At 42.9% G+C, this 21800-nt stretch overlaps 1 protein-coding gene across 1 annotated transcript in view; it reads left to right on the plus strand.

Moving 5' to 3' along the window:
• The window catches only part of LOC124594353 (rho guanine nucleotide exchange factor 12), a 1115193-nt gene that overhangs the window by 1067966 nt on the left and 25427 nt on the right, over positions 1-21800 (plus strand). Inside the window, exons 29-31 of the mRNA XM_047132720.1 lie at positions 2001-2129; positions 8233-8432; positions 16264-16446. Coding sequence (XP_046988676.1) covers positions 2001-2129; positions 8233-8432; positions 16264-16446 — 512 coding nt within the window. The remainder of the gene's footprint in view (positions 1-2000; positions 2130-8232; positions 8433-16263; positions 16447-21800) is intronic.

The raw sequence follows: 21800 nt of genomic DNA on the forward strand, positions 1-21800 counted from the left end.
CTCAAAAACTTGCCCCCTCCACACCAAACTCTGATATTACTTTCTGCCCACTCCAAATGGAGGATATTTCAGCAGTTTCCGATTAGCTGGTTGCTTTGTTTGTTCTCATCATAGTGTGATGTAAAAAATTTATATTTGAATGGAATTTATTAAAAGAACCGAGAGATTAACCACTGATTGTACTGACAATGGAATGCATTGATAAGTGTGTGATACTGCTGTTGTTTTTTTTTTTTTTAAATAAACTGCCCAAACCGTAAATATAATGTCAATTATGGGCAGTCGGGAGCATCCGGTAGCTCACGCAGTGCCTGTGTTGGACGGGGGGGGGGGGGGGGGGGGGGGGGGGGGGGTCGGGTCACGGTACACGGTACACGGTACACGTGCATCGTAATGTTCGGAGAGCTCTGTTCTGTCTTTCCTCAAATCCCCTCTGTGCCTTGTGTATGCACTTCCACCAGCACCCACCAATAAACAGTTGTACATAAGTGAGAAAACCATAATTCTTTTACCCCACAGAGTTTTCAGATATTTTCATGCGTATTTGATTACAAACTTCTGAATTAAGCAGGAAAAATAATCAGTCTTCAGCCACATACTCATTGCCTGTTTTGTTTTATGCAGTGATGCGTGGCCAGTTCAAGGCCCAAGTTACACGAGCCACTATTTAGAGCACCAGAGATACCACAATTGTAAAATTTCTGTATATGACATGAGTTGTTAGCAAAAACCGACACAAGTGAAATTGTAAGAGTGATGAGAGAGGAGGAAGGGTACCAAGTAAGTGGTCTATGTGGTAAAATGTTCTTGAACCTAACCTGACAGTATGCTGTATGGAAACTTTAATGCATCTTCCACAGTTATCTCACCTTGAGAAAACTGAATAACTGCACCTCCATAAATTTTGTCTCTTCCACTGGGAAATTAGGTAAATTAATCTACACTTTACGTGGGTCTCACCTCATCCTTGGTATATGATAGGAACACACACCAAACCTTTGTCCAGCCACCCAAATGTGTGTGTACATTGTACCACTTTCTCTGTTCTAAAGATAGGTGTAGGTTATACGACATTTCTTTTTACTTTGCTTGTGTTACCTTGTTATAGCTATGCAGGGTTCATTATTTTATTTTTGTACTCTTCTGCAGTGACAGCCATGTGGCTACTGGTTAATAGTGGGTTCAGCACTCAACAGTTCCTAGTGTCGGCCAGTTGCAATTGCTCAATGTCTCTCTCTTCGGAGACTTTTTTATTTAAAATAAAATCTTTGGAAATGAGACAGCAGCTACTGGTTGCCTATCTGTGTTTATGCCCAGACATTAGAAGTAGGACAAATTAAACAACGAGATATGCTTAGTTGTAGGTAACGCAAACAGGTGTCTTCTCACCAGTTGGATGCAAAAGATAGTATAACGTATACTGGAATATAGTTAATGGAGGAGGCACCTACAACTGGATTGCCAGTGAGGGTAGAAGTGTGTACATATGAAACAGGTTAATGCAAATAACAGCATTTTATATTATAGGAGAAAGTAACAGAAATGTTGTAAAATCATAAGTGTGAACTTATGAAGGAATATACTTAATGCCACAAAAAAATGTATCAAATTTTAAAACTTAGCTCTTAAGAATAAATGTCCCTCATGAGCAGATGTTTTTGTCTTCTTGGGTGAAGGTTGCCAAGAAGAGGAAGAACCTAATTAGAAAATTATATATGTAAAAATGAAAATTACTATTGTTCTCACCATTGTTAAACAAGTCCAGATATGAAAAATTTTCCAAATGGAGACACATTGGCTTACACAACTTCTGTCAACAGGTGTAAATGCAACTGAAAACTGCTCGTAGGTTCTAATTTGTGAAGCACTTACTTACATGTGTTACATTAGGCCTTGATTCATATACATCATATATAAGTTGTAGTTATGGCATAACCAATGTTACAAAAGGCAAGTCTGTATTGTTGTTGTGCAATGAAAATTTCATTTTGTTGCTGCAGGTGGTTCAGACACATATCTGAGGCAGCGGAGGCGTATAAGACGAGGGATGGCAAGGGGCGCCGACCCGAACCACCACCGGCTGCTTCCAGTGGGCCACCTGATGCAGAAGGTGCTGATGCAACCAAAGAGTAAGTGAATATCCCAGATGTCTCCAAAGCAGTATTGCTGAAATACCTATGCTTCCTTGGTGTGTTGTTTTCCCAGGAAACTTAACCAATCTTGTAAAGATACATTTACTATTAATTTTTATAACTGACAAGCATAGGTGGTTTCAGATTATGACAGTGTGTAAAAACAGAGGAGACAGAACACATTCAGTGCTGAAGAATAGTTACAGCAATTAAGACAAAAAGAAATATATGTGAAGATACCACCATGTTATGTAGATGCATTAAATACCAGTATTTTAGCTTATGACATTATGGACAATTATAAGTAAACGTATCTCTAACTTGAAGCCATTTTAATTGGTGTCTTGGACTTGAAATAAATTTTGAAAATGTTTCAGAGCATGCCAGTGACCTTTCATAGCTAGATAAGTACTAAAAGAACTTTACGTAATTCTAATGTCACTGCCAATATTTTGTTGCTGAAAAGATACCAGGTGGTCATCGTGGAGTATACTGGTAACCTGATGCATATATGACATGGTATTTGACATTGTTTTGGTTTTCTTCTGTCTGAAGACTGGTTACATGCAGCTCACCATGCTTGTAAATCCTGTGGAATCTCTGCATAGCTACCACAGCTTACATTGATTTGAGTCTGTGTGATACATTGTCTCCTCATACAATTTTTACCCTTTACACTTCTTCCATTGCCAAACTGACTATTCCTTAGTGTCTCACGTTCTGTCCTGTTAGCTTGTCCCTTCTTCAAGACAAGTTGTGTCATAGATTTCTTTTTCCTCCCATTCAGTTCAGTATCTCCTCTATAGCACCACATTTAAAAAGCTTCTAATCTCTTCTTGTATGATTTGCTTATCATATACATTTTGCTTCCATAAAAGGCTACACTCAGGGCAAATATCTTCAGAAATGAGTTCCTAAAACTTAAGTTCATGTTTGAAGTGACCAAATTTCTTTTTCCCAGCAATGTGCTTCTTGCCGTTAGCTAGTTGACATTTTATATCCTCTCCATTTAAACCACCATCAGTAATTTTGGCGCTCAAATGGCAAAACAGTCTGCTATTACCAAATTTAATTCAGCTGTTTTACTTTTGTTCATTTGCATCTTAAAACTCCTTTCCAAGACACTACCCATGCGACTCAACTGCTCTTCAAAGTCTTTGTGTCTCACAGAATGACACTGTCCCTCAACAAACATAAGTTTTTATTTCTCCTCCATAAATGCAAGTTCACTTTTGAAATTTTGTCTTTGGTCTCCTTTACTATTTGTTCAATGTACAGGTTGAATGAATAACACTGAGAGAAGATTGGATACAAACTTGTCTCTCAAATTCTCAACTACTGCTTCCTTTTCATGTCCTTTGACTCCCATAATAGCAGTCTGGTGTCTCTAGAAGTTGTAGCTTACATTTGAAGAGAAATGGTGTAATGTTAGTGTTATATTTAGATAGTGTTGTAGCACATTAGCACATGATAACTAGCTGCCACTGACAGAAGTTACTTTAAGAATTGCTCCATACATTTGTGGTTTGAAAGACGCCTCTTCACAGAACAAGCGCTGCACTTCTTCAGATCCAGAGAACTCATGATTGACAAAATAACTTTCAGAGGACGAAAATTCATGCTAGACTAGGACTGAAATAGGGAAATACTGCTTGCCCCAAGAAATCACTTCACATACACTCCTGGAAATTGAAATAAGAACACCGTGAATTCATTGTCCCAGGAAGGGGAAACTTTATTGACACATTCCTGGGGTCAGATACATCACATGATCACACTGACAGAACCACAGGCACATGGACACAGGCAACAGAGCATGCACAATATCGGCACTAGTACAGTGTATATCCACCTTTCGCAGCAATGCAGGCTGCTATTCTCCCATGGAGATGATCGTAGAGATGCTGGATGTAGTCCTGTGGAACGGCTTGCCATGCCATTTCCACCTGGCGCCTCAGTTGGACCAGCGTTCGTGCTGGACGTGCAGACCGCGTGAGACGACGCTTCATCCAGTCCCAAACATGCTCAATGGGGGACAGATACGGAGATCTTGCTGGCCAGGGTAGTTGACTTACACCTTCTAGAGCTCGTTGGGTGGCACGGGATACATGCGGACGTGCATTGTCCTGTTGGAACAGCAAGTTCCCTTGCCAGTCTGGGAATGGTAGAACGATGGGTTCGATGACGGTTTGGATGTACCGTGCACTATTCAGTGTCCCCTCGACGATCACCAGTGGTGTACGGCCAGTGTAGGAGATCGCTCCCCACACCATGATGCCGGGTGTTGGCCCTGTGTGCCTCGGTCGTATGCAGTCCTGATTGTGGCGCTCACCTGCACGGCGCCAAACACGCATACGACCATCATTGGCACCAAGGCAGAAGCGACTCTCATCGCTGAAGACGACACGTCTCCATTCGTCCCTCCATTCACGGCAGGCGGGCTGCACGATGTTGGGGCGTGAGCGAAAGACGGCCTAACGGTGTGCGGGACCGTAGCCCAGCTTCATGGAGACGGTTGCGAATGGTCCTCGCCGATACCCCAGGAGCAACAGTGTCCCTAATTTGCTGGGAAGTGGCGGTGCGGTCCCCTACGGCACTGCGTAGGATCCTACGGTCTTGGCGTGCATCCGTGTGTCGCTGCGGTCCGGTACCAGGTCGACGGGCACGTGCACCTTCCGCCGACCACTGGCGACAACATTGATGTACTGTGGAGGCCTCACGCCCCACGTGTTGAGCAATTCGGCGGTACGTCCACCCGGCCTCTCGCATGCCCACTATACGCCCTCGCTCAAAGTCCGTCCACTGCACATACGGTTCACGTCCACGCTGTCGCGGCATGCTACCAGTGTTAAAGACTGCGATGGAGCTCCGTATGCCACGGCAAACTGGCTGACACTGACGGCGGCGGTGCACAAATGCTGCGCAGCTAGCGCCATTCGACGGCCAACTCCGCGGTTCCTGGTGTGTCCGCTGTGCCGTGCGTGTGATCATTGCTTGTACAGCCCTCTCGCAGTGTCCGGAGCAAGTATGGTGGGTCTGACACACCGGTGTCAATGTGTTCTTTTTTCCATTTCCAGGAGTGTATCTGTCATCTGACTGTGACTTGAGCCCAAACTCACTCCGATTGTCACTGATATTTCCTCTAGTAACTTAAGAGAGCTTGTCAGTGTAGTTTTTGAAAGTAATTGTAAGAAAAATCAGTCAGAGGTCTAGCTGGGCCTGGAGGCATGCTCGCATAGTTTAATGATTAATGCAACTGCTCTTGTAGTAGTAGTAGTAGTAGTAGTAGAGGGGTTTATGGGCGCACGACAGCAAGGTCTTCAGCGGCCGTTCAGTATTGTAGTGAGACGGGTGTCAAGGAAAAAACTCAGAACATTTACATAAAACGGAACGAAAAACACGGGGAACAATCATTGGAAAATATGTGCTCACCCACACCGAAGCGTGGGATGAAGCAGGGCGTCAGCAGTAAAACATGGACAACACAGGAAGAAAAAGGGAGAGGGAGCTAAAACCATGTAGCAGATGGAAGTGGCTGGCTGACTGCAAGGAAAAACTGGGAGGAGTCAGCCACTCTGCAATACACTAAATCTTCCAGCCTAAATGTTTAGGCCAGAGTCCAGACACATCACAAAACTTAAAAACCCTAGACACACACGTCTCATCATTAGCTAAAACACAAGGCAGATCCCCATAAACTTGTGCTTTTGCCCTTGCATCACGGTATAAAATGCAGTCTGTTAAAATGTGTCGGACAGAGATGTGCACACCACAAGCAGCACAAAACGTAGGATCCTCCCGCCGTAATAAATAGCTATGCGTCAGAGGACAGTGCCCGATCCGAAGACGTGTGAGGGCAACTGCTCTTGATTAGCAAAAAAAATACAGGTTACTGCTAGTCATACAGAAACTTGTATTTGTCACAGCATCACTATCTTAATTTTCTCTCTCTTGTATCAGTTTTTTTTTCCATTTCATGAATTTAAGGGGGGCCTTGGAATGCCCTATCCCGCAGTGTTAAATTTCGTGATTTGGCTTTCCTGTATTCCAGGAACCACTGTAGGTGTTGACATGAAACTTCCACAGACTGTCAACTGATCAAAAACCAGTACACCACCTTTGCCTTCCTGGACCTAATTCATGGTGCGATTACCACAATGCCCAGTACTCAAACAGTTTATACAGCCATAAAAATTCCATCCCAGCACCAGTGGACTGTACTGCCTGCTTTTACTTTCAACAAATCCTCAGTACTATTTCTAAAGTGCATCCCATGACATTGACATTGCTGAAGTTCATGAATCATTCTGTCTGTCAGCCTGCCTATTATGTGTCTCAAACTTTGTTTAAACTTCCTCAACCTGCTGCCCATCCTCTTCTGGACATGACCAACACATTCCAGTTTTGTGATAATCTTCTTACCATAAGCCTGAGCGGCTACTACACTGTTATATACTTTTGAGTCTCCATCATGTAAGAACTTAGTGTAACTCACTCCCCTTTCATTCACAGGCAGACTAAAAATTTCAATAGCTGCAGAGGCCTCCATACCACCACTTGTTCCTTCATAATTTCTGTCGCAGATATGTCCTTCTTCAGTCCCTGATTTACACTTAAAACAATGTTTGGTTAAAAATCTGGAAATCTATTACCTGTCCAGTATCCACATTGGTCACTGTAGCAACAGAATTCGTAGAACTGTAGCCGCACTTCTGCCAAGTGCCATCAAAAGCTACTGGTATAGCAGTTGTACCATCATTTATTTCAATAGCTCCATTTTCAGCACACTTCATTGACTCACATGCAACAGATTCCACAGCAGCTCCAATAAATCCTGCATGGTTGTCAATTTTACGAGGTGGGTGTGGCACTCATCACGGCATACATTGTTTCTGCTGCAGTGTGTCCTTCGCCAGTAGCTCTCAATCCATAAAACCACCTAACATTTGCTTCAAAATAATTATCTTTACATTTATCAGACTTCTAAAATGAATGATTTATATTTACAACTGACACAATTAATGATAAGTTTCTTGGCTAGTCCATTTGATACCTCACTGACTTCATGTAAACGAACTGGCTCTCCACATATTTTACAACACACACACTCATCTAACACCCTTGTTAGGATGTGTAAACCTATCAGAATATAACCTAACTTACCATTTACATCAATTTTGTTTTGAGAAAACTCTGTATTAAAACATTTTCTTGTAACCTTCAAAGCACTAATGAGTGTTTCTCTAGATACTGAAGAGATTGCCTGTATTTCATTGTCTGTAACTTCACACGCCACATGTTGAACAGAATGTTTCCATTTATTCGAAAATATATTACCATGAAACCCATGTTTCTTAAAAACAATTGGTTTTCACATCATACTTACTTTTTGAGAGATTTATCAATCTGTTGGTCACTTTTCCTCGGAAAAACATTAACACTTCGACATACAATGCATGTTTGTACTATGAAACAATACGATACTGTTTTCGACTGTGCTGCCAATACAAACATGTAATTTAACCTTCATAACACAGCAATCCACAGTCTTCTATTTAAAAGTTACCGATTTTATTAGATCTTGAAGTAATGCATGTAAAAATTTTAACTTTTTCAACTGGTGTAGATTATATTTTAAAAAATAAGATATAAACTCACATGGGAAGTATTTTAAGTGATATACATATCATTTTATTTGGAAAATTGCAAATTTCAAAATTAGGTAAAAATCCGAAAAAGTGAAAAAATTTCTTTTCTGTTCTGGAACTTCCCGTAAAGTATTTGCATATGTAAATGGCCTGGCTTATTCTGCTTACTGCAAACACTGTGCGGATTATCACTGTTTCCTCTCAATGTCATACACGCAGCGTAAGTAGTTAATGAAGCTCTACATGTTAACAGAAAAAATTTGTGCTAGGAAATTGGCCTTGCCTTTGACCCAGGCTATTGAGTTCCTAAAATCCTATCAGTAGCAGCATCTATGCTTGACCTGAGAGTAGTTCATTTTAATGTTCATTGAAAGCAGATCACAGAACTTCTACATAAATGGTACATATGAATCAAATGTTACATTACAAACATCTGTACTGCACTGTTACAGAAATGATGAAAGCTTGTCAGATAGTACTAAAGATGCAGAAGCTGCGGGTCAGTCAGCAACTGCAGCCACTTCCACTAGTGAATCGGAAGGTGCCACAGCAGCGGCCCCAACCCAGCAGCCTGCTGGTGCACAAGCTGCGTCACCTTCTGCATCGCCTGGTGCAGAACTGGACCCACAAGCTGCCCTCTCCAGGAAGATGGGTATGTATGCACTTCAGCTACATAAATATGTCTAATTCACTTAAGGAGACTCTGGGTTGAGCGAAGCCTGTAGAGGTGGTTGCTAACATCTTGTGTTTATTGTGTACGAAATATTAATTACAGAAAACTGCAGAATGCGATTGTGTTACTTTGAGTGGGATGGAAAAAGGAGGCTTCAGAGTATTTTGTTTACTGCCAGATGACAAAGTTCTAAATGTCTCTCTTTAGCTGACACTTTTACTTTGAATAATCTTTAAAGTTGTTGCATTCAGTCTTTTAGCACACTTTGTATACAAATAATAATAATTCCTGAAGGTAACAGCCATTAGCTGATAATTATTTTCTGTAACCATTTCAGTGTACAGTGTCCATTTATTAGCCAAGAATATGAAGGTAGAGCAAGCTGTACACCAGAGGCCTTTGCAAAACATGGCATAATACCATTGCTGTAGCAGTAAAAGCTTTCTTATTTTTTTTCCAATTAAACCTTAATATTGTGTATGTGATGCAGCTATGTAACATACTGGCCTCTCTTTCACTGTATATTTGTGTGCTTCATTAATACAGTATAATACCACTAACACATTTTTAACATACAACATATGAAAACATACTGATTCAGTAATGTTTTATACTTACGAAAGTCAGACTTTTAATTAATTGTTCACTGGTTTTTGCAACTTAATTTTTGTGTGTCATAGACCTGGACATCGCTTCAACATAATGTTTCAGCAAAATATTCTTATTTGACGATGACCTTTGCAGGCATGTCTTAGTAGTATACTGGCATGCAATTTCTTAAAAAAAGTCCCCTAGAGTTTCCTAGCTAAAGAATTGGGTTGGAATTCAATTCAAGCTGTGCTTACTGTTAATCTAAGTGGCCTTTGTAAGCCAGTCTACGGGAATGGTAGGATGATTCCTTTAAGCAGGCTGCATGAAGTAGTTGGAAGGCATCCCACCCAAAATTAAAACTGTTCTGCATCTGACAACATGGCTGAGAAAGGTCACACATTTACAATAATAAGAAAGTTATTAATGAGAATTGCTGTATTAACGTTGTTTTAAATGTTATTCTTTCTTAAATCACATTGCCACACACAGTCTGGCGTCCCCCCAGGGGATCCACAACTCTTTTGTGGATACGTGCGTAGCGAGCACGGGACCCCGAGCTAATGTGGCCTTCCTTCCTTTCCGGGCTGCATACCTTCCCTTCCCCATCCCCTATCTTCGCCCCTCCCCCCCCTCACCTCTGGCTCTTTCCTTCCCTTTCTCCCCCTCTGGGAGTATGGTTTGTGCCTACGTCCGGAGACGGACGCTTGTAAATGTACCGCATTCTCCGCCTTCCTTGCTTGTATGTCTTCATCTTCCTTTGTCCTTCTCTTTTCCTTACCTCTTCTCTTTACCCTTTTCTCCGCTGCGGCGTTTGAGACCTCTCTTCTTTCCTTTCCGTTTCTCTTTCTTCCTCCCTGTGCGTGTCTGAAGGCCGACCCACGCACTTCCATGCGTAGCCGGTGACGGGGTAACGCGTAATTCCCCGCCCCGGGTAGACATGTAGGACACGTACGTACCCCCTGGTAATGGCCAGGCCCAGGGAGGGGTGATTACCCGAGCTGATACCTTCCGAAAGTGCCGATTGGTCCCTCCGTCTGTTTGTCGGGAGGTGTGACCTGAGGTGTGAACAATCGCCTAAGGCGGGAGTGCCCTCAGAGAGGGCCCCCACAAGGGAGGAGCGCGCCATCGGAGACGCCGGTAATCATGGGGGATTCTTCCGCAATGGTTTCCTCACCTTCCACTATGTCTGCTCACAAACGTAAGTTCACTGAGTCCCAGCCACAGTCAGTTCTTCCATCGTTGCCACAGTTCCTTGTTGTTTCTCTGTCTGACGAAGGTCACGACTTCTCCACGGTCAACCCTTTCATTATTCAGAAAGATGTCGACGCAATTGCAGGTCCTGTAAAGTCTTGTTCCAGATTACGGAATGGCACACTGTTGTTAGAAACAGTCAGTGCCCTCCAGTCACAAAAATTGCTGCGTACCTCATTGCTACACACCTTCCCTGTCCGGGTGGAACCACACCGTACTTTAAATTCCTCGCGTGGAGTCGTTTATACACGCTCCGTCGATGGATTGTCTGACGAAGAAATTCAGCACTACCTGTCTGACCAGGGTGTAACGGCTGTTCATAGAGTTATGAAAAGGGTTGACACGAACATCATTCCAACCCGCACTGTCTTCTTGATATTTGACAAAGTTCAACTCCCATCAAAAATCAAAGCAGGCTATGAGATAATTTCCATTCGCCCTTACGTCCCAAACCCTACGCGTTGCTATCGATGTCAGCGGTTCAATCACACCAGCCAGTCCTGTTCCAATCCGGCCAAATGTGTTACGTGTGGCAAGGATGCCCATGAGGGTGCTTGTCCACCTCCATCCCCTCGCTGCATCAACTGTATGGGTGACCACGCTGCTTCTTCTCGAGATTGTCCCATTTTATGGACGAAAAGCTCATCCAGGAAATTAGAGTTAAGGAAAAGGTGTCGACCTTTGCTGCTCGAAAATTATTCGCCAGTCGACAGCCCACCGTGCCTCAGAAAGGAAAATACAGCACTGTCCTTGCCTCTCCTCGGCCAACAAAGGAGGCGGCCACGCAGACTTGCGACCTCACCTTTAGTGCCACGGTCGTCAGATCGGCCAGCGCAAAGATCGCCCGTTCAACCTCACCGCTTTCGCCTGCCCACTCTCTGGCTCACCCTGTGTCGAGTTCTGCTAAATCTCGAGCCCAAAAGTCAGGCACCAAGACTTCGAAAAAAGAGCATACTCGTGAAGAGTTTTTACCTACGGCAACCTCCCAACCATCGGTTCCTCCTTCCTCTAAACATCATACTTCCAAGAAGGCTACAAAGAAACCCAGTTCCTCTCCTTCTCCGCCAAGGCGTGTCCCATCTACAGCACCAACTGGCAGAAATCGCCCTCAGCCGTCTTCTGTGTCGCCGAGGCGCACTGCTGGCGGCCGATCAACCGGCCGATCGCTGGTGGCAGGAGCTGCTCCTGACCAACCTATGGATCAGGATCTTCTGCCTTCGGCTGAATACCATTCCATGCTGTCGGTCGCAAGCTCAGAGCAGTCGTTGAGTTGACAGCGACCTTGGTCACATTCCTCCATTTTCTGTTCCCCCTATGTCCATTATCCACTGGAATATCCACGGTATTCGAGCCAATCGGGATGAATTGTCGATCCTCTTACGATCCTACTCGCCGGTCATCTTCTGTCTTCAGGAAACAAAGCTGCGTCCCCATGACCGCTTTGTTCTCCCTCATTTTCAGTCCGTCCGATATGATCTCCCCTCTGTTGAAGGCACTCCAGCACATGGACTCATGATTCTTCTCCATGATACTCTCCATTATCACCCAATCCCCTTAAACTGTTCCTTCCAAGCTGTCGCCGTCCGTCTTTCCCTTTCTGGATACACATTCTCTCTTTGTACTGTATACATTCCCATCGTCCACACCAATGGCACGAGCTGATCTCCTTCATCTTCTTGGTCAGCTTCCACCCTCCTATTTGCTGTTTGGGGACTTCAATGCCCACCACCCGCTTTGGGGATCTCCACGTCCTTGTCCACGTGGCTCCCTATTGCTAGACGTCTTCCACCAAGCGGATCTAGTTTGCCTCAACACTGGGGTCCCCACATTTTTGTCTGCCTCCACGACAAATTTATCTCATTTGGATCTTGCCGTCGGTACTGTTCCGCTAGCTCGGCGCTTCGAATGGTTCGCCCTTGATGATACACACTCGAGTGACCACTTTCCATGTGTCCTTAGACTGCAGCCTCAACTGCCATATATGTGCCCGCGATGCTGGAAGTTTGCCCAAGCCGATTGGACACTTTTTTCGTCTCTAGCAACATTCGATGACCGTCGCTTTCCCAGCGTCGACGATGAGGTCACACATATTACCGACGTTATTCTTACAGCTGCGGAACGTTCAATACCACGCACCTCCGAATTGCCACGAAGCCCCCCAGTTCCTTGGTGGAACGAGGCATGCTGTGCATGCTGTGACGCAATAGGTGAGCGGTGACGTGCTCTTCGCATTTTCCGTCACCATCCTACTTTGGCCAACTGTATCCGCTATAAGCAGCTCCGTGCGCGATGCCGTCGCGTCATCCGCGATAGCAAGAAGGCAAGCTGGAAATTCTTTATTAGCTCATTTAAGACCTTCACTCTCTCCTCGGAAGTTTGGAGTCGGCTTCGACGGTTCTCAGGCGCGCCTAGTTTCTCCCCGGTCTCTGGGCTCACTGCCGCGCATGATACCTTAGTGGACCCCGCTGCAATTTCTAACTCATTGGGTCAGCACTTTGCTGAGATTTCGAGCTCTTCCAATTTCCCGCCAGCGTTTCTCCCGAAGAAACGTGCAGCGGAAGTGCGACATCTTGCTTTCTCCTCTCAAAATCACGAAAGCTACAATACTGTTTTCTCCATGCGGGAACTCCAACATGCCCTCTCTTCTTCTCGCTCCTCCGCCCCAGGACCAGATGGTATCCATGTCCAAATGTTGCTGCATTTATCAACCCATAGTCTGCGTTACATCCTTCGCCTCTATAATCGAATTTGGACCGACAGTACTTTTCCCAGACGATGGCGGGAAGCTATCGTCGTTCCCGTTCCTAAACCTGGAAAGGACAAACATCTCCCCTCTAGCTATCGCCCCATTTCTCTCACGAGTAGTGTCCGTAAGGTTTTGGAGCGTATGGTGAATTACCGTTTAGCTTGGTGGCTGGAATCCCGCGCGCACATTTAGGGTGCGGGTGAACACTACTCTCTCCCATACTTTCTCCCAAGAAAACGGGGTACCCCAGGGCTCCGTGCTGAGTGTTGTACTTTTTGCCATCGCCATAAATCCAATTATGGATTGTCTCCTTCCTGATGTCTTGGGCTCCCTCTTTGTGGACGATTTTGCGATCTACTACAGCTCTCAACGGACAAGCCTTCTTGAACGACGTCTTCAAGGATGTCTCGATCGCCTCCACTCTTGGAGCATCGAAACCGGCTTCCACTTTTCTCCCAGTAAGACCGTTTGTGTTAATTTTTGGCAACGAAAGGAGTTTCTTCCACTATCCTTACATCTAGGACCTGTCAACCTTCCGTTTTCAGACGTCGCTAAATTCTTGGGTCTTATGTTTGACAGAAAACTGTGCTGGTCCTCCCACGTTTCCTATCTTTCGGCTCGCTGTCTGCAATCCCTCAACACCCTCCGTGTCTTGAATGGTACCTCCTGGGGAGCGGACCGAGTGGTCCTTCTCTGCCTTTATCGCGCCTTAGTGCGCTCGAAATTGGACTATGGAAGCATAGTCTACTCCTTTGCTCGGCCGTCTATTCTTCGGCGTCTCGACTCTATCCACCACCATGGATTACGTTTAGTGTCTGGAGCTTTTTACACCAGCCCTGTGGAAAGCCTTTATGCTGAGACTGCTGAACCACCGCTGTCCAATCGGTGAGCAGTCCTTCTGAGTCGTTATGCTAGCCATCTGTCTTCCATGCCTGCTAATCCAGCCCATGACATTTTTTTCGACACCTCCTTTGATGTAGGGTATGCAGGCCGTCACTCCTCCCTACTACCACTGGGAGTCCGCTTCCGTCAGTTGCTCCATTCTCTTTCCTTCCGCTTTCCTAAAACCTTCTTGACAACTTGGGGTACAGCACCGCCTTGGCTCCGTCCCCGGATCTGCCTGCTCTGCGACCTTCGTCGATTTCCCAAGGATGGTACCCCTTCACTTGTTTATCGTCAGGTATTTGCTGCTCTATGTGCACAAATGACGGACGCCACGTTTATTTACACCGACGGCTCGAAAACATCGTTAGGTGTAGGGAGTGCCTATATTGTTGGTGACACCCCAAATCACTTTCGGCTTCCCGACCAGTGTTCAGTTTATACTGCGGAGCTTTACGCTGTTCTCCAGGCTGTCCACTACATCTGCCGCCATCAGCGGATACAGTACGTTATCTGCTCAGATTCTCTCAGCTCTCTCCTCAGTCTCCAAGCTCTTTACCCTGTGCACCCTCTGGTCCACCGGATTCAGGACTGTCTGTGCTTGCTCCATCTGGGGGGCGTCTCGGTGGCGTTCCTCTGGCTCCCGGGACACGCTGGTATCTGTGGGAATGAGGCGGCCGATATAGCAGCCAAGGCTGCAGTCTCTCTTCCTCGGCCAGCTATTCAGTCGATTCCCTTCACCGATCTACGGAGCGTTTTATGTCGCAGAGTTGTTCGTTTATGGCACGCGCATTGGTCGACACTTCCCCATAATAAATTGTGGGACGTCAAAGCTCTTCCTTGTGCTTGGACCTCTTCCTCCCGAACGCGTTGTCGGGAGGAGATAATTTTAACTAGACTTCGGATGGGGCACTGTCTTTTTAGCCATCGACATCTTTTAAGCGGCGATCCTCCCCCACTCTGTCCCCACTGCTCTCAGCTGTGGACGGTAAGACACCTTTTAATTGAGTGCCCCTATTTTAATCCGTTACGCTCCCGTCTACAGCTATCGCCTGATATATCGTCGATTTTAGCAGATGACACGCGCTCAGCTGATCGCGTTCTCGAATTTATTAGTGCCAGTGAAATGACGTCAGTCATTTGAAGCTTTTTTTGGGGACAACCAACCCCTTTCTGTAGTGGATTTTTAAGCCTTCCTTCTGCTTTTAGTTTCTCAAATTTTATGACTTTCGTTACCATTACTGCTGGTTTCCATTTCCGGTTTTTTATTGTTTCCTAAGTCACGGACCGGGCGCTAATGACTGTTGCAAGTGCTTTGCTACTGAAAATTTCATTTTTATTATTTGTAATATGTGCTGTTTTCATTTATACATCTGTTGAGAGCAGCTTTTGTATTACCTAGAGCTTATCGATGGGACCTGCACTGTGCTCTAAAGTGAACTTTTTGTAGTGTATGTTCTGATTGTCTTACATTTTGTAGTGTCAGAAAGAACAACTTCCTTCTACAAACTGGTAATTGCTGGTTAGCTACTGCCATTTGAATGGTTTAAGGTACTTTATTTGTGAATAAAAATAATTGCACTGTCTCTCATGCTGAACGATTCGCAGTTCTTCAGAAGTCTTGCAATTTTTGTGTCTCTACATAAACATTTGTTTTAGATTTTGTGCTCTAGAGCTATGGTTATATTTTCATTTCTTTCCTTGGGGGTCACTGCAAGTTGGCTTTTGTTGGTTTAAATGTGCTTTTAACTCTGCTACTAGTTACATTTATTTGTAGTGCTATCATTATTTCTTCTGCATCTGAGATTTTTCTGATATTGAGTTTCTCATCAGCTGCCAACTGACAGGGTCCTCTCCTTTCCTGTTGACAGTTAAATTAATTGATTCTTTTAAATCATTTCAAGGATCAAAATGCAATTTTTGTGATTCGTGGGTATTTAAACATGGTTCCTTGTCACTTGCTCCTTGTCCTTTAGCTTTTGTCTTTGTAAACTATTTACTGTCTCATCTGTTATGACATGGGATTTCTGTGCATCTGCATACTGAGACATGTTCTGTTATTCTTCTCCTGTTAATGCTTGAAAATGTTTGTGTAATGCTTATGTATTAGGATTATTTTAGTAACTGACAAATGATTAGCAAAACAAGCATTAAGAAAGAATACTCTTAAAAATATGAAAGGAAAGAGCTGTAACTCGATTAGGACTGAAAGAAGTGGGAGAATTTGTATCCACTCTCTGGCTATATAATATTTTGGGAAGAAAGATTGCTGCCATGTATGTGTGAGTGTTTTGTCTCTGTCGTGCCTTGTCTTTGCATATACGGTATTGGTGGGTGCAGGCGAGCGTGGGCCCTCCCCGACTCCAGGTCCGGCCCCTACCATGTCTCCATCACCAGGAGCCATGCGTCGGCGGCATGAACCGGTACGTCTGACAACAGAGGAGAGCCCACTGGTGCAGCCATGTGAGGTCATCGTCTCTCACCGACCAGTCTTAACAGCTGAACCTGTCATCATGCCCATAGGTACATTGTGTTTCCTTTGTTCGTGGACTGTTGTGTTGGCTTCGTTTTGTTGCTGCATCTTTGTGGTGTTGTAATAAGTTGGCAGAGATAGTGTGTGTGTCTGTCTGTCTTCATTCTGTCTTTGAGTCTCATGCATTTTTCATCTCATTAAGCAGGTAATATTTAATCACTACTTGTGCTTTGTATAAACTTTTTGGGCTTAACTTTTAATGTTATTTGTCTGGAATGTCTAGAGATCATGGACACCTTGACATGGAATTATGCATGTCATGACAATTAACTTGTATGGTGCTGATACAGTAGTTGACAAGAGGTTCTGGTTTTAATTGCTGCTGTACTAAAAATACTTAGTAGCATAAAAAATGTAAAATATAAGGAACAACTTATTTAACTGAAGATTATTAGGGTAATCTTTAATTTCTCAATTTGACTCCTGAGTGTTTATATTGTATGTTGAGAAGAATGAAATAGGTTCAGTTCTGTGAAGATTTAGCATGTGTGTGGTGCATGTTAGATTTTGAGATGCTCTGGTCAATCATCACATGCTCAACGACAGCCCACCAAATTCAGATGCTGCTTTTCCTGCAATCTATGGTTGTAGTCCATGTAATTCATCAAGAGATAATTACTGATATCATGAACAAACATAAATTCTAATCACCACCCTTCAATAAATTAGAAAAAGTGATCGAAACCTTAGGGAAGTAAAAGGATGCTGGCTTTATTAAGGGATTACAAAGAAAGTGAGGCATAAAAAATTGGCCACAGTTTGGAAATGGATTTCTAATAAACCTCAAAAATCCTTGATTTAATTATAGAGTTAAAATCTCAGTTTAGTTTTTGAAAACAGGAACAAGTTGCACCTGAGGCTGTTTTCAAAAAACTAGTTTTAACAGTCACTTTTGCTACAATCTCAACTTCCCAGACTTGCAAATAAGACTCATCGAATCGAGGGACAGAGAAGAAACATACACAGTTTGGCATCTCCTGGATCAAACCTTAATCATTCTCTCTCCGCCAAACATTAAAATTATCCTCAGTGACTTCAGTGCACAACTGGGACAAGAAAGATGGTACAGAGGTATCATTGGAAGGTGGCCAACTCTCAGGGCTACAGAAATAAGATTTAATCACTACTGTGTAAAGATCAAAATAAAATAAATGCCTTCGGTAAACTTCAAAATAAAAACATTAGAATTTTCACACACCAAATTAATAAAAAAATATATAATACTACAGGAAATGAGGGGAAGAGTCTGTCAACACCAAATTGCTACAAGGATTGACAATCAAATGAAAACTGATAGTGAAAGAATTAGCACCAATAAATTCGAGGAGAGAATGTGAAAGGTAGGATGAGGCAAACAAATAGCAGTAGAAAGTACACCGAGCATGCATGAACTGTCGAGCCCAAAAGTCAGAAGAATCAAGTTTAGAACTATTAAAACAAGAGAAGTCCACAAACAGACAAAACATAAACATATTAAAAACACCCACGTGAAAGAAGAAAATTGTGATGAGAAGGAATCTGTCCTTCTCATAACATAGTCATTATTCTATCCTGGATTTTCCATTGTTTGAACTAACTTTAACCGACACAGATTCCAAGGTATAGTTTGCGGGATAAATTTCAAAAGCTTTCAAGTTGAAAATTAGTCTCTGCTTTGGAGATGAATTATTCCCACTGCTTTTCTGTGTAGCCCTTGAGGACATTATAAAGATTTAGTAAAAAGAAAACCCACCTAAAATAAAATTGGAGCAAAACCCTCAATAAGTACAAACTGCCTGGGGTTTGCACATGATTTACCTCTTTTAGCTCTTGCTGTATTAGCTCATGCTCACATCATCAGTTATCAAAAAATTGGCTATAAAAAATAGGATTAAAAGTATCCTTTGAGAAAACAGGTCATGCCCATGAAAGGTCCATGAAATGTCTGTGAATAAGTCCAGTCTTTATTAATAATCAAAAGCTTTACACAGTGCTACAGCTTAAATACTTTGAAGAAACTGTCAGTTGTAATGTGCGTGAGGAAGAAACACGGATGAATAGAACCAACAAAATGAAAGAGATACCATTTCTAACTTGGTCAGCATATAATAAGAAATACTTGTTGATAGACACTAAGATCCAACACTATAAAACCAAAACTCTGCCAGAAACCATTTATGCTTGTGAAACTCTATTATAAATTGAATTTTAAAGAAGAACTGATAAGCTCCTCAAAACTGAAAGGAAAAACCATCGAAACTTCCATAAATAGAAAACAAGACATTGAAGGAATCTACAGAATCCTCCAAATGGTTCTCGTTAATCACTAGCACAATGAAGACAACAATCTTTTCTTTCACATCTTGTGACTACAAGAACACTGGACTTTACAATTTGTGACTAGAATTCTTTGAAGGAAGACAGGAGGGCAGTGGATCAGAGGAATTCAGCAAGGACTTAAAGCAATTGGTTGCCAAATATTAGGTGCAGAGAGCAAAGATAAAATTGATACGCCTCGTAAGAACCTCAAAATTTCAGCAGAAATGATACTTCAAAGTGCTATAGACACTACAGATGAATTGAGAAAATGGCAATTGGAAAGAATGAAATGATATTGGGCGAATGAAAATAACCAAACACTACAACTTTCAGAGAAAAATTGAACATGTAATGACTCGGGTGGTCCATTGTGGCAAATAAAGTTCAGATTAGCTGCTGCAGTATCCTTAAATTTCCTTTCCCCAGAACTCACTGTATTGGAAAACGTGTATCTTGTATACTTATTAATTCAGCCAGACAGATTAGAAAATTTAAAAAGGGAAATGGATACATTTAAGTTAGATATAGTAGGAATTGGTGAAGTTCGGTGGCAGGAGGAACAAGACTTCTGGTCAGGTGAATACAAGGTTATAACTACAAAATCAAATAGGGGTAATACCATAGTAGTAAAAGTGTATATACCAACTAGCTCCACAGATATGAAGAAATTGAAGAAATGTATGATGAGATAAAAGAAGTTATTCATATTGTTAATGGAGATGAAAATTTAATAGCCATGAGGGACTGGACTTCGATAGTAGGAAAAGGAAGAGAAGGAAAAGTAGTAGGTGAACATGGCCTTGGGGGGTAAGGAATGTGAGGAAGCAGCCTGGTAGAAATTTGCACAGGTAACACTTGGTTCAAGAATCGTTAAAGAAGGTTGTGTACAAGGAAGAAGCCTGGAGACACTGGAAGGTTTCAGACAGATTATATAATGGTAAGACAGAGATTTAGGAACCAGGTTTTAAATTGTAAGATATTTCCAGGGGCAGATATGGACTCTGAACACAATCTATTGCTTATGAACTGTAGATTAAAACTGAAGAAACTGCAAAAAGGCAGGAATTTAAGGAGATAGGGACCAGGATAAACTGGAAGAACCAGACACTGTAGAGAGCTTCAGACAGAGCATTATGGAATGATTGACAAGAATTGAGGAAAGAAATACAGTAGAAGAAGAATGGTTAGCTTAGAGAGATGAAATAGTGAAGGCAGCAGAGGATCAAGTAGGCAAAAAGACGAGGGCTAGGAAAAATCCTTGGGTAACAGTAGAGATATTGAATTTAATTGATGAAAGGAGAAAATATAAAAATGCAGTAAATGAAGCAGGCAAAAAGAAATGCAAACGTCTCAAAAATGAGGATCAACAGGAAGTGCAAAATGGCTAATCAAGGGTGACTTGAAGACAAATGTAAGGATGTAGAGGCATATATCACTATAGGTGTGAGGTAGATACTGCCTACAGGTAAATTAAATAGACCTTTGGAGAGAAGGGAACCACTTGTATGAATATCAGGAGCTCAGATGGGAAACCAGTCCTAAGCAAAGAAGGGAAAGGAGAAAGTTGGAAGGAGTATATGGAGGGTCTATATAAGGGCAGTGTACTTGAGGGAAGAGCACGTAGATGAAGATTAAATTGGAGATATGATACTGCATGAAGAATTTGACAGAGCACTGAAAGACTTAAGTCAAATAGGCCCCGGGAGTAGACAACATTAGAACTGCTGATAGCCTTGGGAAAGCCAGCTATGACAAAACTACCATCCGGCAAGCAAGATATATAAGACAGGCGAAACACCTTCAGACTTCAAGAAGAATATAGTAATTCCAAAGAAAGCAGTTGGTGACAGGTGTGAAAATTAATGGACTATCAGTTTAATATTCGTAAGTCACAGTTGCAAAATACTGATATTCATTCCTTACAGATGAATGGAAAAACTGGTAAAAGCCGACCTTGGGGAAGATCAGTTTGGATTCTGTAGAAATGTTGGAACACACTAGGCAATACTGACTGATCCTATGACTTCCATTAGAAGATAGGTGTTAACAAGTCAGGATTGGCGAGGAAGTGAAAGCAGTAGGCACCCACTGAGGTGAAGGAGTTACTCATTTTTATAAGAGCATTGTTGTTTAATGTAGTAAAGAAAGGCAGGCCTAGAGAAGCTGCCGAAACTGAGTGGGCTGCCACCCAACAGAGCAGGAGAGGGGAATGTCTGGTCAGGTTGGAAGCTGCCAGCAGAAGAGAGCGGACAGGGTGTCCACTCTCGACGGCTGGCTAGAGTTCCACCCCCGCATGACCACCTCCAATCCTCCCAATTGGTCGGTCAAATAGTACACGCGCAGTTCGGTAGCATTACCTCATCAGCAACACGCGAGTTCAGCTGCTGATGGTTCAACACGCGAGTTTCAAAGTGGTTCTGTGCGGTTTTGCAGCATGACTAATCTGCTGCAACTAGCCGTGAGACAGAAGGCACTGACGGACATAAAGTGAAAAATAAAAATCAAATTTTATATTATTAAATCCATTCAGTATCGGCCTCCACTGTACACAGGTTAAGGAAAGCAAACCTATGTTTCTAGTATTTATAGACTTTTGACAATGTTGAATGGAATACTCTCTTTCAAATTCTGAAGGTGGCAGGGGTAAAATACAGAGTGTGAAAGTCTATTTACAACTTGTGCAGTAACCATATGGGTGCTATTAAGAGTCAAGGGGTATGAAAGTGAAGCAGTGGTTGAGAAGGGAGTGAGACAGGGTTGTAACATCTCCGATGTTATTCAGTCTGTATATTAAGCAAACAGTAAAGGAAACAAAAGGAAAATTCGGAGTAGGTATTAAAATGCATGGAGAAGAAATAAAAATTGTAAGGTTTGCCGACGACATTGTTATTCTGTCAGAGATAGCGAAGGACCTGGAAGAGCAGTTGAAATGAATGTACAGTGTCTTGTAAAGAGGATTATAAGATGAACATAAACAAAAGCAAAATGAGGATAATGGAATGTAGTCTAATGAAATTGGGTGATGTTGAAGATATTACAGTAGGAA

This window comes from Schistocerca americana, chromosome 2 (genome assembly GCF_021461395.2).
Source record: "Schistocerca americana isolate TAMUIC-IGC-003095 chromosome 2, iqSchAmer2.1, whole genome shotgun sequence".
NCBI lineage: Eukaryota > Metazoa > Arthropoda > Insecta > Orthoptera > Acrididae > Schistocerca > Schistocerca americana.